Raw genomic sequence first — 13,018 nt, 5'->3', positions numbered from 1 at the left:
TCCGTGATAGCGGGCATCCCAGCACGTGCGCTGGCAGCTGCAGCGCTCCGTGTGCTGTCTCGCTGCAATTCCTCTGGGATCAATCCTGTCGCTGTGACTGATTGCAGCTACTTAGCTGAAGAGAGCAGCCTAATTCCCTTATCTCTCTATCCCAGCCGGCACCCAAACTCTCTCCTGAGCTGAGAAGCTGGCAGCAGCCCGGGCGAGCTTGGGGCTGGCCCTGCCTCTCCCTTCCCTTTGTGGAAGCTTAGATTATGCTGCAGGACGCCAGGGCCCTCTGTTGCCATCTCTCCTACCTTTGCCCTTTGCACACAAAGGGGCTTTGTCAGGGATGTCTGGCTCACATCGTGCCTCTGTTTGCAAAGTCAGTGTAACTTGAGAGCGCTCGTGCAGGAAGATCCCAGGTTCCAGCCTCTCCAACGTGCTTGGGAGAGGGACCCCGGCCTGGCTTCATCTCTGTGTGGGGGCTGTGGTGTGGGGTACGGCCTGGCCGGGGGGGGCATCTCGTGCCTTGCTGGGATCGGGGGGATGGGGGAAGCTCATCTGCGTTAGTCCTCCTCCTGAGGCCGGGGCTCAGCGCGGAAGGCAGATTCATTTTAAAAATAAAAGGTTCCCAAAGCAGTGCCGGGGCGGTGGTGGATGTTGTGAGGCTGCACGCTCTCAGGAGGAGCGCTGTTTCGTTTTGCTTTTGCCACGCTCAACTCACGGCAGGACCGCCCAGCGCGGCTCCCCGCTGGTCAGGGCCGTGCCCAGCCGGGCTGTCCCCTCCACACCGCTCAGCCCCTTGCTCCCAGCCTCCCTGGGGCTGCTCGGGGCCACGAGCAAGGCCTGAAGGCCATGGGGGGGCGTGTTGCTGGGGGCGTTGTGGCTGACCCCAGCGTTGGGTTGAAGAAGGGGGAGTTTTTCTCGAGACTTGCAACGTGTCCCTTTGCTGCTTTTCCAGCCGGGAGCACCAGGCTGGCTGCAGCAGGAGCCTCGGGCTCACGGTGCAGAGCTGCCTTCGGAGGGCTCCTGACCTGTGCAAGCACTGTGAGGATGTGCCAGTTCCTCCCCCAGACAGACGCTCTGCTGCAGAAAGTCCCTGCGGTGGAAAAAAAAAAAAAAACAAAACACAGGCAAAGGGGAAGAGGAACTGCTGCAACAGTTCTCTAGAGACCGGCTGGCTATCGAGGGGACCTTGCTTACGGTGGGCCTCGTGCTGTGGCTGCGGGGCACCGCGGCTGGGTTTCCTGCAGCTGGCACGAAAGCAGAGCATGCAGCACCCTGGTGGCGGCCGCTGCAGGCGTTTTGCAGCGAGCAGCCATCGCCTCTTCCCGGAGCAGCTGCTGGGCCAGCTGACGCTGCTCTCGCCTCCCCGGCTGGGCAGGAGGAGGAAGAGGATGGGCTGAGGCCTCTCGGAGAGCCACGGCCCCTGGGGAGTGGGATGCTGCCACGCGTTGGCAAAGGTTGGGCAGTAATTTGGAGGGCGTTTTTCCATTGCCAGGGCTGGGAATGGATGCAGGCGGCCACAGCGATGCAGCAAACGAGGAGGGTCAAGCATGGAGCAAAGCCCGGGGCATTCAGCCCCTGGTTCCGAGGGGGAAATCCTCAAAGCTCCCTGCAAGGAGCCGACCCCAGGGAGGGAGCAGCGCCCGCAAAGCCAGCGAGCAGGAACCGGAGCCAGCAGCGGTCCTGTGTGGGCTGGCGCCCCTGAGCCACAGCACAGAAAGAGGAAGCAGAGGCCGGGCGCTGGGGACAGCTACATGCTCTCCGAGGGGGGGCAGGCAGTCCCAGCCCCAGGGCCTGAAAGGGTGGGTGCCCCCCGGGGGAGCAAGGGCTGATCCTCCCCCTGGGACAGGTCCAGCGGGGCGAGAGGTGAGCACGGGGCTCTGGCTAGGGTCAGGATGTATGCTGGGGGGAGATAGCAGGAGGTAAGGCCAGTGCAGCTTCAGATAACTCCTGGAGGACAAAAAAAAATAGCGTTTAGGAGATCCGAAAGCAAATGGAAAACGTGATAAAGCAGATGTACTTTGGGGAAGGCGGGCTGGCCGGCTCGAGCTCATCGCTCCCTCCGATAAGACTTGGACTTTGCGATGAAGGAAGTGAGTCAGGCCGCTCGCGTACGCCTCCCATGCCTGGGCTGGCCTTCGGGACGGCCCCAGGGCTCGAGCCGAGGAGCAGCACACCTGGGCTTACCCCCACCATGGGTGCAGACCAAGTCCGGTGGCCGATGACCCTTGGTGGGTGGACACCAGCGGGGCAGCGCGTGGGACCTCCATCCACCGAGTCCCCTCACCAGTGCAAAGCCCTCGCCCCGGGGAGCACCGTGACACCAGGACCGCGGACACAAACCCAGCTCGTGCCAGCAGTGGGAAACCATCCCACCCCCAAAGCCCCTCCGTCCCGGCCAGAAGCACGCGTGCTGTCCCGTGCCTCCAGCACGCAATCACCTCATTTATTGTTTCACACCAAAAAAAAAAATCACAGTATTGGGAAGAGCCGGGCTCCCTGCAAAAAATAAATAGTCACATTGCCTGCGGAGCGAGGGGCCTGGGTAAGCAGGTTCCCCACAGCTCACCCTGCAGCAGCACGGGTGCTGCGAGCTGCCCTGTGCCCACGTGGCCCGGCCACGGGGCTGCTGGTCCGGCACGGCACCGGGACACGGCTGGGACGAGCCCCGTGGGAGACGCTCGGCTGCCTCCTCCTCCTCCTCCCTGCCACCACCCTGGGCTGGCCGTGGCGGGGTATCAAAGTCCCAGCGGGGGCAGCACGAGGGGCAGATTCCCCCCCCCCCTTTCACATGTCACCCAGCTGCAGGGCATCGTTGCGCTTTGGGAAATGGGGCGGGGGGGGTCCAGAAGCAGGGGTCCGAGCCCGTTCCCCAGCACCCACGGGGAAGGTGCAGCGGACAGGGCAGTCGTACTCCGTGTCCTGCGTGCCGTGGCGATGGGGGCTAATGCCTCGTGGATGGCCGGGGGATTCTGTACAGGTTGAACGCGGGTCCTCTGCAAAAACCAAGGTCACCTGTGTCACCCCCAGCCACGGAGGGGAGCAAGGGACAGCCCGGGATGTGCTGGCAGGGCCAAACCTCATCCCACCCCCCAGCCCCGTGGGGAAGAGGGTGCTGAGAGCCCCCGGCAGGCTTGGGGGAGGCTGGGAGCCAACAGCACCCCCAAAGATGACAGGGGAACCCCAAAACAGCCTACACCGCACAGGTCTCACCCGGGCGGTCCTTCCCTGGTGCCTGCACCCTCCTTGGCTTGCACTTTTCTGCTTCCTCTCCTTGTCCCCCCCCCTTTTTTGCCCCGTCCCCCCCCCCCATGCTGCAGGAGACGTGGCATTGCTACTTACATCTCCACAGCTTCGTCCCTGGGCAGAAGGAAAAAGAGGGGACAGCGTCAGTGGGGCTGGAGGTGCCTCCTGGGACAGTCCGACAGCCCAGCATCGTGCTGCGGGACCGGGCTGTCCCCGGGGGCACGCGAGGCAGACGCGGGGGCTGCAGGGGGGGGTGACAGTCTCCTCCACCCCAGCCACCCCATCTGGACGTAGCTCAGGGGGCTCCTCCAGCCCCCCCAGGACTTTGCTGGGAAAATGGGACCCCAAGGAGCTTGGGGGCAGCCCCAGGGTGCCAGCAGCCCCGTGAGCACGAGCGAGCAGTGCACCCTCGTGGTGACAACGCCAAGCACGCACCGCGCTGCGCTCCCGTTGTGGGTCCCCAGCACAAACCATGGTGCAAAACCATTCGAGGCTGGCGGCGGAGCCCGGGACGGGCTGGGGGCTGCAGCCAGCGCTGCACAAAAGGGACCTGACGGGGACCCCCGTGCCCAGCGCCGTCGCGGGGCAGCTCCCCACCTGTAGACGTCGGCGATGTGCATGCGGCGGTAGAACTTGGCGAGCCTGACGGCCAGGATGATGCTGGGCAGCAGGAAGACGGTGCACCAGCCCAGGCTGAACCAGAAGGCGTTCTGTGGGCCGGGGGGAGCCGTCAGTGATCGGGACAGCATCTTCCACCCCCCACCCGGGCCGCCCTGCTCACCAGAGAGTCCAGGAGGTAGTCGCAGGCGATGGCCTCCACGTTATCCAGCGTCTGCGCTATGGGCTTGCAACGCGCCACGTCTCTCCTCAGCTGGGGACACAGGGCGGGGGGGGACAGGACACGTCAGGGCCCCCCAGAAGCCTGCAGCCCGTCCCCGCTGCCCTCCGCCCCGCCGAGGAAGGCTCACTCACGCTGCTCTTGGCCCAGGCGATGTAGGTGTTGAAGAAATCCAGCATCTCCTCCAGGAAGGCCCACGTCTCCTGGGGGGGGCAGGCAGAGAGTGGAGATGCCTCACCGCCAGCCCACTCCGTGCCCCGTGTCAGGACCGGGGCTTTCAGGCCACCTCCATCCTGCAGCAGTGGGGCTGCAAGCCACCCCCAGGGCCCCGGCCACATCCCCACCCGGGCAGCCCCCCAGCAGGGCACGGCGAGCTCACGTTCTTGATGATGTTCACCATCTCCCTCCCCAGGAAGTCCCGGGTCTCGTTGGCTTGGTCCAGCGCGGTTCTCGTCTGTGCCTGGGGCAGAAGGTGCTCTCAGCGGTGTGATGGGGGCTTTTTAGGGTGCCACGGAGCAGGGGGTATGCAGAAGCCCCCCACACACAGCTCACCTCGAGCTGGGCAGCCCGGCTCTGCGCCAGGTAGATGTTCTCCTTCAGGCTTTGCTGGGGGTGATGGAGAGAGAGGGTCAGAGACGTGCACCCCATGGCTCAGCCCGGACCCCCCCACCCAGCACCCCCAGCACCTTCCCCACCCCAGCATCGCTCACCAGCAGCCCTGGGAAGCTCGCCTGCATCTCCCTGTCCAGCTCCCTCAGATTGGCAGCGTCAGCCTGCAGGTCTCCTCTCACGTCCGTGCCCTAAAAGGAGGTGCAATCAGCAGTGCCCCCCACCACAGCGATGCAGGGGGGCTGGGGGACCCCCCTTGCTCCGGTGAGAAGAGCCAGGCGAGGGAGGAGAAGGGTCTCGTCCCACCACGGCACCCAGGGGAGACCCCCGCAGCACCGGCTTTGGGGACGGGGTGGCCGTGGCCCCGGGGTGCTGCCACCTCTCACCGCTTTGTCCACCAGCTGCTCCAGCTCCGCGGCCAGATCCTGGAGGCTTACCAGGGTCACGTTCTGATCCAGCTGCAAAAGGAAGAGGCAGAGCCATGAGACGGGGGTGGGACGAGGCTGACAGAGGGGCTTCGCCCCCGCGCACCCCATCCCCGTGGGGCAGAACGGAGCCTGGACCTCCCGGCTGCAGGGGGAGGAGGGTCTCCCACAGCAGCAAAGCAGAGGGAACAGCAGCCCCACAACATGCACCCGGACCCCCCGACCCGACACCAGGCTGCCCCCAGCCCCGGGGCTGCCCCCCAGCCCCCCCACCTGCTCCAGGATGCGGGTGAAGTTGGGGGGCTGCGCAGCCCGGCTGGCGTTCAGCAGCAGGTCCCCCTGGCTCTCGTTGAGCAGGGAGATGGGGCTCAGGGTGATGTTCACCTCCTCGAAGGCCGCGGAGATCTCTTCCGTGTACTGCCGGGGCGAGGGGAGCCGTGAGGGACGTGGCACCGCCGTGTCCCCCAGGTGGGGGGCACAGCCCGGCACCGCTCTCTGCCCCCCAGCACCCACCTGGCTGATGTTCAAAAGCTCGTCCAGGGGCACCCTCTGGTCCAGGCGCAGCGCCTGCCACAGGGCAGCGTCCTGCTGGCACTGCCTGCGGGAGGGACACGGGGCTGAGAACGGGGCAGGCAAGTGCCAACCCCCCCCCCCCCGCGAGCACGTCTTCCCCGGGGTGGGCACCTCGCTCCTTCCCTGGTGCCCCCCAGCCCCAGGGGGACCCAGGGGTGCCCGGAGGCAGGGCTGGCCCCACCTGTATATCTGCGAGAAGTTCACGGTGCCGCTCTTGTCGCCCAGCACCTCCGACAAGTTGAAGCCGGGTATCAGGCCGGGGGTATCCACGAGCTGAGAGCAGAAGGGACGGGGACAGTAGGCACGGTGCAGGGCGGGACGCCTGGGGAGAGCGTCCCAAAGGGACCAGCAGAGGTGGCTGGGCAGGGGCATCCCGCGGGGAGCCCACCTGGAAGAGCTGCTGGCTGCGCCAGGACTCGCAGACGAACATGTAGGAGTTCCCCCCCAGCAAGAAGGTGAGCAGCACCACCAGCATCAGCGGCCAGGAGAAGATGAAGCTGAAGCCGACGCCTCTGCAGGCACAGAGACACCGTCGGGGCATGGAGAGCCACGCAGGCGGTCCGTGCCACCGCGGGGCGAGAGGGACGTCAGCCTCTTTCCCTGGCACCACGTTTCACCCTTACACCCTGTGCGATGGGTCATCGTGGGGCAGGACGTTCAGTAATTTAAGTGCCGGAGCTTGAGCAGCCCCAGGACAACCCACCCCGTCCCACCACCCCCAAATTTATCCTCGGATAATCCCGGGGCCTCACGCCATGAAGAAGTCCCCGCCGGTGTTGGAGAGGCAGCTGCGCTGCGTGGGCAGGGCGCTTTCCTTCAGCCCCAGCGGCCCCAGCAGCAGCCCCAGGACGTTGCAGAGGACCACCAGCAGCACCAGGCAGCACAGGAGGGCACACACGCTCCACCTGGGGTTAAGGGGACGGGCAGGGCTCAGGACCCGCCGTGCCAAGCAGCGCCCACCGTGCACAGAGCTGGCTTCGGGGGAGGAAGGCGGGTGAGGCCACGGGGGGATGCGGGGCCAGCAGCAGCCCCTCGCCTACCTGAGCCTGTCCAAGTCGGCGACAGGCTTCTGGTAGTCGGCCAGCACCGAGGTGGCGTTGCTCATCGCGTTCCCGATGTTCTCCTCCACCTCCAGCAGCGGCAGCTGCTGCCGCAAGCTCCTGATCTCCTCCCGGATGAGGCCCAGCTTGTCCTGGGTCTCTGCAGGGGACGGGATGGGGACGGGATGGGGACGGGAGCTGCTGCTGCCCCCCCGTCCTGCTCGGCTGGGGCAGCGGGGACTCGAGGAGAGGGTGGGCAGGGGGCGGCCGTGGCCAAGGAGGACATCAGCACGATGGCCCTGCTTACTTGTCACCACGTCCCGGGACTGCTTCTGCACCTCATCGGGGGTCTTCTCCAGCGTGCTGTTCACCTGCGAGGAGGGGACGGCGTGCTGACCGTGCCCCTCTCACAACCCAGGAGTCCCTCCCCGTGCCCCGTGGCGGCAGCTCCTCACCTTCTCCAAATCGCCCGCGAGGCCGGAGCCCAGCACCTCCCCCAGCACCTCCAGCTGCTGCTCCACGCTGGGGATCTGCGGGGAAAAGCTTTGCGGTGACGGGGCTGCGGGCCGGTGGGCTGGGGGGGGGGATGGGACGGGACAGATGCCAGGACCCCCAGCCCCTCCTCACTCACCGTGCTGTAGTTGGTCGCGAAGGCGACGCCGTCCGGCGAGACGCTGCCGCAGGGCTGCCCGCAGCGCTGCAGGGTCTGCCCGAGGTGCTCCCGCAGGTCGCCCAGCCGCTGGCTGTAGTTGCCCTGCAGCTCCTCGAGGCGCCCGCGGGTGCCGTTGATGGTGCCGAAGGCGGCCGCCAGCGTCTCCGTCGCTGGGGAGGCAGCGAGGGCTCAGCCTGCCTGCCCTCACCCAGCCGCGCCCCCAAAACCCCAGCCCTCGGCCCCGGGACGTTACCTCCCAAAAGGCTCTGGAGGGATCCCAGCGCCCCGTCCACGCCGCTCCTGATGCCCGAGACGATCGTGCCGCCCAGGATGGGCCCGATGTCTGCAGAGATGGGGGGGGGTCAGTGCAGGGCCCCCCCGGCAGCGACAGCAGGACACGGCTGAGCTGTGCCGGAGCCCGAGCACCGCAGCCGTAGCATCACCCCCAGCAGCCCCCGCTCCACAAATCCCCCCAGACCTCCCCAGATCCTGGCTGCAGCAGCTGGCTGTGGGTGCAGGAGGCTGCTCCGGCCCCCCCCCGCCGCGCACACTCACTCTGCAGGCTGGTGTTGGTGCGGCCCAGCGGGACGTCGCTGCGGTCGATGACAAAATTCACTTGCTGCAGGGAGAGAGACGGGGCGTCAGCGCAGGCTGGGGGCTCCGTGGGGACCCTTCCCCGCATGCAGCCCCGCTGCCACCCTTCCCCGGGGGGGGCTCTTTGGGCATGCCTGGGGGATGGAGGTCAGGTAGGTGCCGAGGTTGTCCACCGTGGCGTTGAAGTTGGGGAAGGTGCCGCTCACGGCCTGGGAGAGGCGGGTGTTGCTGATGAAGGCGCAGACATCGCCGGCCCTGCAAGGGAAGGGTGGGGGGGTCAGCAGGTGGGGGGCACCGTCCTCATGTCCCCCCTCCAAATCCGGGTGCTGCTGAGCATCCCTGTGAGTGCTCACAACCAGCAAAAAAGGACCCGGAGGGACGTGCCCCAGCCCCTTCCCCTTCTGCCATGGGGAAACTGAGGCACGGGAGCCCCGTGGCGAGGCTCTCGGGAAGGGAACGCGTGGAAAAAGAGCTCGGCCCTGCAGGACCAGCTCCCCACGGCCTCCGCTTCCTCTCCTTTGTCCTGCCGTGCCGGGAGCCGCTCCTGCAAACAATGGCAGCTTCCTGGCCCGGCCGCCCCCGGCCAACGCCGCCCGCGTTTCCACCCGGCGCACTCACAGCAGGAGGGCAGAGACCAGCAGCACGGAGCCGTAGAGCGCCCGGCGCCGGCAGCCCGTCCGCCGGCCCTGCTTCTGGTACATGCGGCCCCCGCAGCGCCCGCAGCAGCGGCAGCAGCAGAAGCAGCATCCCACCAGCGGCACCAGGACGATGAAGAGGAGCCCGACGGCCGCGCAGACCAGGAAGCCCAGCTCGTAGCGCAGCAGCTGGGAGAGGAAGGAGGAGAGGCAGCACGAAGCCGGCACCCTCCGCCCTAACCAGCCCCACATCCAGACCCCGTGGGGGCGGGATGGGTCTCACCAGCCGCCCGCTCACCTCCTGCACGTGCTCCTCGGGCACCTTCTTGCTCTGGGGCTGCGCCAAACCCGCAATCAGCTCTGGGAGACAAGGAGCAGAGAGGGCTCTGAGCTGCCACTGGGGCTGGGGGCTCTCCGAGTGGGCCTCCCCCAACCCCAGAGAGGGGCTCCCAGTGCCAAGCATCACTTACAGCGCCCTGCATGCTGGGCACCTTGCTCCCTGCCAGCTGTCCCCCCCCCCCGGCCATAATTTTGCACAGCCCTTTTGGCATTGCCAGTCCCCAAACTCTCCGTTTTTGGGGGGCCCTCGCCCCCACCCAGGTGTCCCCGATGGCTGTTTTGGGGAGGATGCTCTGACAAACCCCTCGGCTGCCCTCGCTGGGTGCCCTCCTGCAGCCCGGCCCCGCACAGGAGGAACAGGCTGCGTGTGGATGGCTTCGGGGTTGGGGACTGGGAAATCTGCACAGATGGGGGCAAAGTCCCCCCCGCGGTGCTGCTTTCCTTCATCCCCGCGACTCGCCCTGCCCTTCACCTAAGGCCCAATCATTGATGTCACGCCGCGTGGTATAATTACACCCCGCTACTTCATGAAATCATGGGATCATGCAGGTAGGAAAACACCTCTAAGATACCTGGTCCATTCCTTAGCCCGGTACTAAAGTCCACCACTAAACCATGTAACCAAGTCCCAGATCTCCACGTTTCTTGAAGACCCCCAGGGATGGTGACTCAACCGCTCCCCTGGGCAGCCCGTTCCAGTGCCACGCAACCCTTTCAGTGCAGAAATTTCCCCTAATATCCAGCCCAAACCTCCCCATTGCAAAATTCGTGTGATACAAACAAGGCCCCAAAGCTGTCGTGTTGCCCATCCATGTGCTTGCTTGGGGGTTGCTGGCGGGCAGGGACTGAGCAGGGAAAGGGAAGAAGCCCGATGTCTGCAGCCGGAGAGTTGCAGCGGGATGGGGCGAGGTGGCCCTGCCACCAAAATCTGTGCCGGCCCCACCCAGGAGCACCCCACAGCCAAAGTGGACCCAGGCAGATGCAGCGGGGTCCCGCTCCGTCCTCCAGACCTCCCCAACCCACTACCCCAGCATTTAAATTCATGGTCACTACTGCAGGGGGGCTCAGGCTGGCCTGGGACCCCCGCTGCTCCTCACAGCCCCCCCCACGCCCCCAGCAGCCCCCCGTGCACCCACCGATGGGCAGGCCGTGGGGCTGCACCAGCCGCAGGAAGCCGTGCACCATGCTGACGAGGCCAGGAGTGCTGCTCCCCGGCGCCTCGGGGCTGGGGCCGTACAGGGGCTGCGAGATGTTCCCCAGCTCCATCGTGGCAGCTCCCGGAGGGCACCTGGGCACAGAGTACGACCGTCGGTGGTGGCAGGGCACAGGGCCACCCATCCCGCCCTGCCTCCGAGCAGGAAACGCAGGGAGAAAAATCAGCCACAATGCCTGGGAGCCAAGCGAGGTGGGAGGGACGGGGAGGTCAGGGACAGCAAGGGGGAGATGCCGGGTAGGAGATGACCGCGAGGGACCGGAGGGGCTGGGGGGATGGCTTGGGGACGAAGCACTTACCCCTTCCTCTGACACCTTCCCGCACCCGCCACAGGGCCCAGCTGCTCAGAGCCAGCACCCGGGCTTTATGGTTTGTTTAAGTTTCAGCTGTGATTACTGAAAAGCTGTTTGCCAGCCAAGGCGGCGATGCCGGCATCGCCCCACCCTGCCCCGGCCACCTCCTGGCACCTGGCCACCCCCGGCTGCCTCTGCCTACCGGGGCCAGGGTCAGCACCGAGCCACCCTGAGGGGGTTCCCAGTGGGCGCGGGGGAGAAGAGAAGCCCCTCACCTCTTCTCTCCCACCCACTGCTTCCCCCTGTCCCAGCCCAGAAGCTCAGAGCTCCTCAGAGCCAGGTGGGCCACTGGGATCCGAGGCAGCCCCCCCCCCCCAGCTCCTCCACCCCGGCACCCTTCGGGATGGGGTCCACCATTTGGGCACGACCTGGCCGCAGCACTTAAGAAGCGCTTCCCAAGCGGGGCGCGGAGCAAACCCGACATTTTTCACGTGCACCCCGACCCCTCCAAAGCTGGGAAGCACCACACCAGGCCCCAGGGACCAGCAGGGGAGGTTTTTCCTCCAGGACTCCACCAGCCCCCTGCCCAGCTCCCACCACCCCTCCCCGGCCGGCCAGCAAGCCCACCCGCAGCGGGCTCTGCCCCGCGCCACCGCCCCTTGGCCCCGCTCCCGCTGCCCGTCCCCTGCCCCTGGGCACGGGGGGATGGCCGGGGGGGTGTCCCCGCGCCCCCCCCACCGCTGCCCTGAAGACCCCCAGGCCGGGGATGGAGGAGGGTGGCAGGGGAGGGGGGTCCCGGTGCCGGGAGCGCAGGGGACGCACCCGGTGGGCGCAGGGCGCGGAGCCCCGGGGCTGGTCCCGGCGGCGGCAGCGGGAGCTCCCCGGCACGGCCCGGCCCGGCACGGCTCTGCACGGCGGGGGGCGGCCCGGCACGGCCCTGCCCAGCCGGCCCGGGGCCGCCCCTTCCGTCCCGGCTCCCTGCCCGGGGCTGGGCGAAGCCCCCTGCGCCCACCCCGGCGCGCCCCAGGGAGCCCCCCGCAGCCGCTGCCCTGCCCACCGCAGCACCCCATAACCGCCCCCCAGAGCCCCCCGCTGCTGCCCAGCCCCATACACGGCTGGTACCACCTCTCTGCCCCCCCCACGAGCCTCCCTGGCCCCCGGGAACCCCCCTGCCACAGCTCCTACTGCGCTGTCCCCATCACCGCCCCGTCCCCATGTCCCCAAGGAGCCACCGCGTGCCTCTCGCTTTTGGGCAGACGCCGCTGGGGAGACGAGGCCGAGCTGTCCCCAGGCCGTACCCTCACGTCCTCGGCTCCCCGGCGCTGCTCGCTCGCTGGCTGCCACCTCCCAAGTTACTGCTTAACTGTCCCCAGCACACGCGGGCGTCACGGCTCTCGGCGACCTTGGGCAAGGGTGGCACTGGGTGGGGGGCAGCCTGGCCCCGGGGCTCTCCTGGCCTCGCTGCTGCCGGGTGCCCCGCGGGATGCTCTGGCTCGGCACGGGCACCGGGGGATGCAAACGCCCCAGGAAAAAAAGGGAAAATAAACAAAAAAAACCACTATAAATGTAAAACTTCAATGCGGTTCTTGCAACGGTTGGGCTGATGCTGGACGGGAGGTTAGGGTTCACCCGCAGCCCTCCCGGCTCATCCCTCGAGGTTTCGGGGTGGTTGTTTCTGGCTGCTTTCCCCCAGGGCACGGAGCTCGGCCTTTTCCCGGCTGCTGACGCCCTGCGCCCGCCCGGCGGGCACGGGGAACGTCCCCGAGCTGCTTCCTGGTGCAGCCCCGGGGACGCCTCGTCCAGCCGGTCCCCCCCCCAGCTCCTCGCAATCCAGGAGGTGAGGAGCGGCCGGGCCCTCTGCCAGCTCCTGGGCACCTGGGGCGGGGGGGGGGGAAGGCTCTGAGCGCACCCCAAAGGGGCTGCGCATGGGCAGGATGCGGCCAGGCACCCTGGGAGCGTGGGGAGCAGCTGGGACTGGTGGTGGCTGGCTGCTGCCGGTCCTGCCTCCGCTGTGCCGTGGCGTCACCCCGCTCCCCGGGGTCACCCCGCTCCCTGCACTGCCCCTGTCCCCCCCAGGGGGTCCTGCAGAGGCCACTGGTGCTGGGTGCAGGAGAGGAACGGGGCTGCGGACACCCGGGATCAGCCGGACCGACTGAGGCCACCCTGCTGGCACCCACCCTGCCACGTGCACCCATCGTGACCCCGTCACCCTGCAGCCACCCCGGCCAGACCTAGGGGAAGGATGACAAGGTGACATCCCTTGTCACACACGTCACCCCAGTCCCTGCCCCTGTCCCCTCTGCTATGAGGAAACGGGCCCAACCCTGCCCCCACCCTCCAGTGCACCCCTGGTTCAGGAACCCCATTGTTTCCCCCTTTTTCCTCCTGTTAATGCTCCCCCTTGCTCTGGCGTTACCCACAGCCTCAGGTTCCCTGCCCTGGGGGGGGGTCACTCGGGGTGAAATGCCCCCGGAGCTGCTGCCCAGGGGGCTCCGAAGGCCGGGGACCCGGGGATGTCACCGCTGGGGCCAGCTGCCTGCCCTGCTCTGGGGACACGGGGGACCAGCATCTCG

The 13,018-nt window shown here is 67.4% G+C and overlaps 1 protein-coding gene across 5 annotated transcripts; it reads right to left on the bottom strand.

Annotated features, from left to right (window-relative positions):
- Nucleotides 1-1,120: 1,120 nt before the first annotated feature.
- Nucleotides 1,121-12,933, bottom strand: LOC308197015 (prominin-1-A-like). 5 transcript variants are annotated; one of them, XM_080596804.1, is made up of 25 exons: nt 11,744-12,933; nt 10,076-10,227; nt 8,899-8,960; nt 8,584-8,789; nt 8,100-8,220; nt 7,927-7,990; nt 7,625-7,714; nt 7,351-7,541; nt 7,175-7,249; nt 7,027-7,090; nt 6,720-6,879; nt 6,432-6,584; nt 6,068-6,191; nt 5,861-5,952; nt 5,620-5,704; nt 5,380-5,523; nt 5,068-5,139; nt 4,783-4,872; nt 4,625-4,678; nt 4,452-4,532; nt 4,207-4,275; nt 4,016-4,105; nt 3,832-3,944; nt 3,331-3,348; nt 1,121-2,984 (listed from the first exon to the last, which is right to left on the bottom strand). In XM_080596804.1, the coding sequence occupies exons 2-25, from the start codon at nt 10,203-10,205 to the stop codon at nt 2,933-2,935; spliced, it is 2,400 nt and encodes a 799-aa protein (XP_080452930.1). In that variant the 5' UTR covers nt 10,206-10,227; nt 11,744-12,933; the 3' UTR covers nt 1,121-2,932. The 5 variants fall into 5 exon arrangements, with proteins under 5 accessions (XP_080452930.1, XP_080452932.1, XP_080452928.1 ...); XM_080596806.1 differs by having other exon boundaries at nt 12,005-12,933; XM_080596802.1 differs by lacking the exon at nt 11,744-12,933 and adding an exon at nt 11,268-11,426.
- Between the last annotated feature and the right edge of the window lie 85 nt (nt 12,934-13,018).

This window comes from Anser brachyrhynchus (genome assembly GCF_964034855.1).
Source record: "Anser brachyrhynchus genome assembly, chromosome: 6".
Lineage (NCBI taxonomy): Eukaryota > Metazoa > Chordata > Aves > Anseriformes > Anatidae > Anser > Anser brachyrhynchus.
This window is presented reverse-complemented; position numbering and strand designations above follow the sequence as displayed.

Bases quoted from the DNA above. Each gene is read 5' to 3' on its own strand.
- LOC308197015 (XM_080596803.1), bottom strand. From the start codon at position 10,277: ATGGGTGGCCCTGTGCCCTGCCACCACCGACGGTCGTACTCTGTGCCC. The intron at 7,542-7,624 runs GTAACGTCCCGG...CTGCCTCCCCAG, and splicing joins CCTCCAGAGCCTTTTGGGAG to CGACGGAGACGCTGGCGGCC. The intron at 5,953-6,067 runs GTGGGCTCCCCG...TTCTGCTCTCAG, and splicing joins GCAGCCAGCAGCTCTTCCAG to CTCGTGGATACCCCCGGCCT.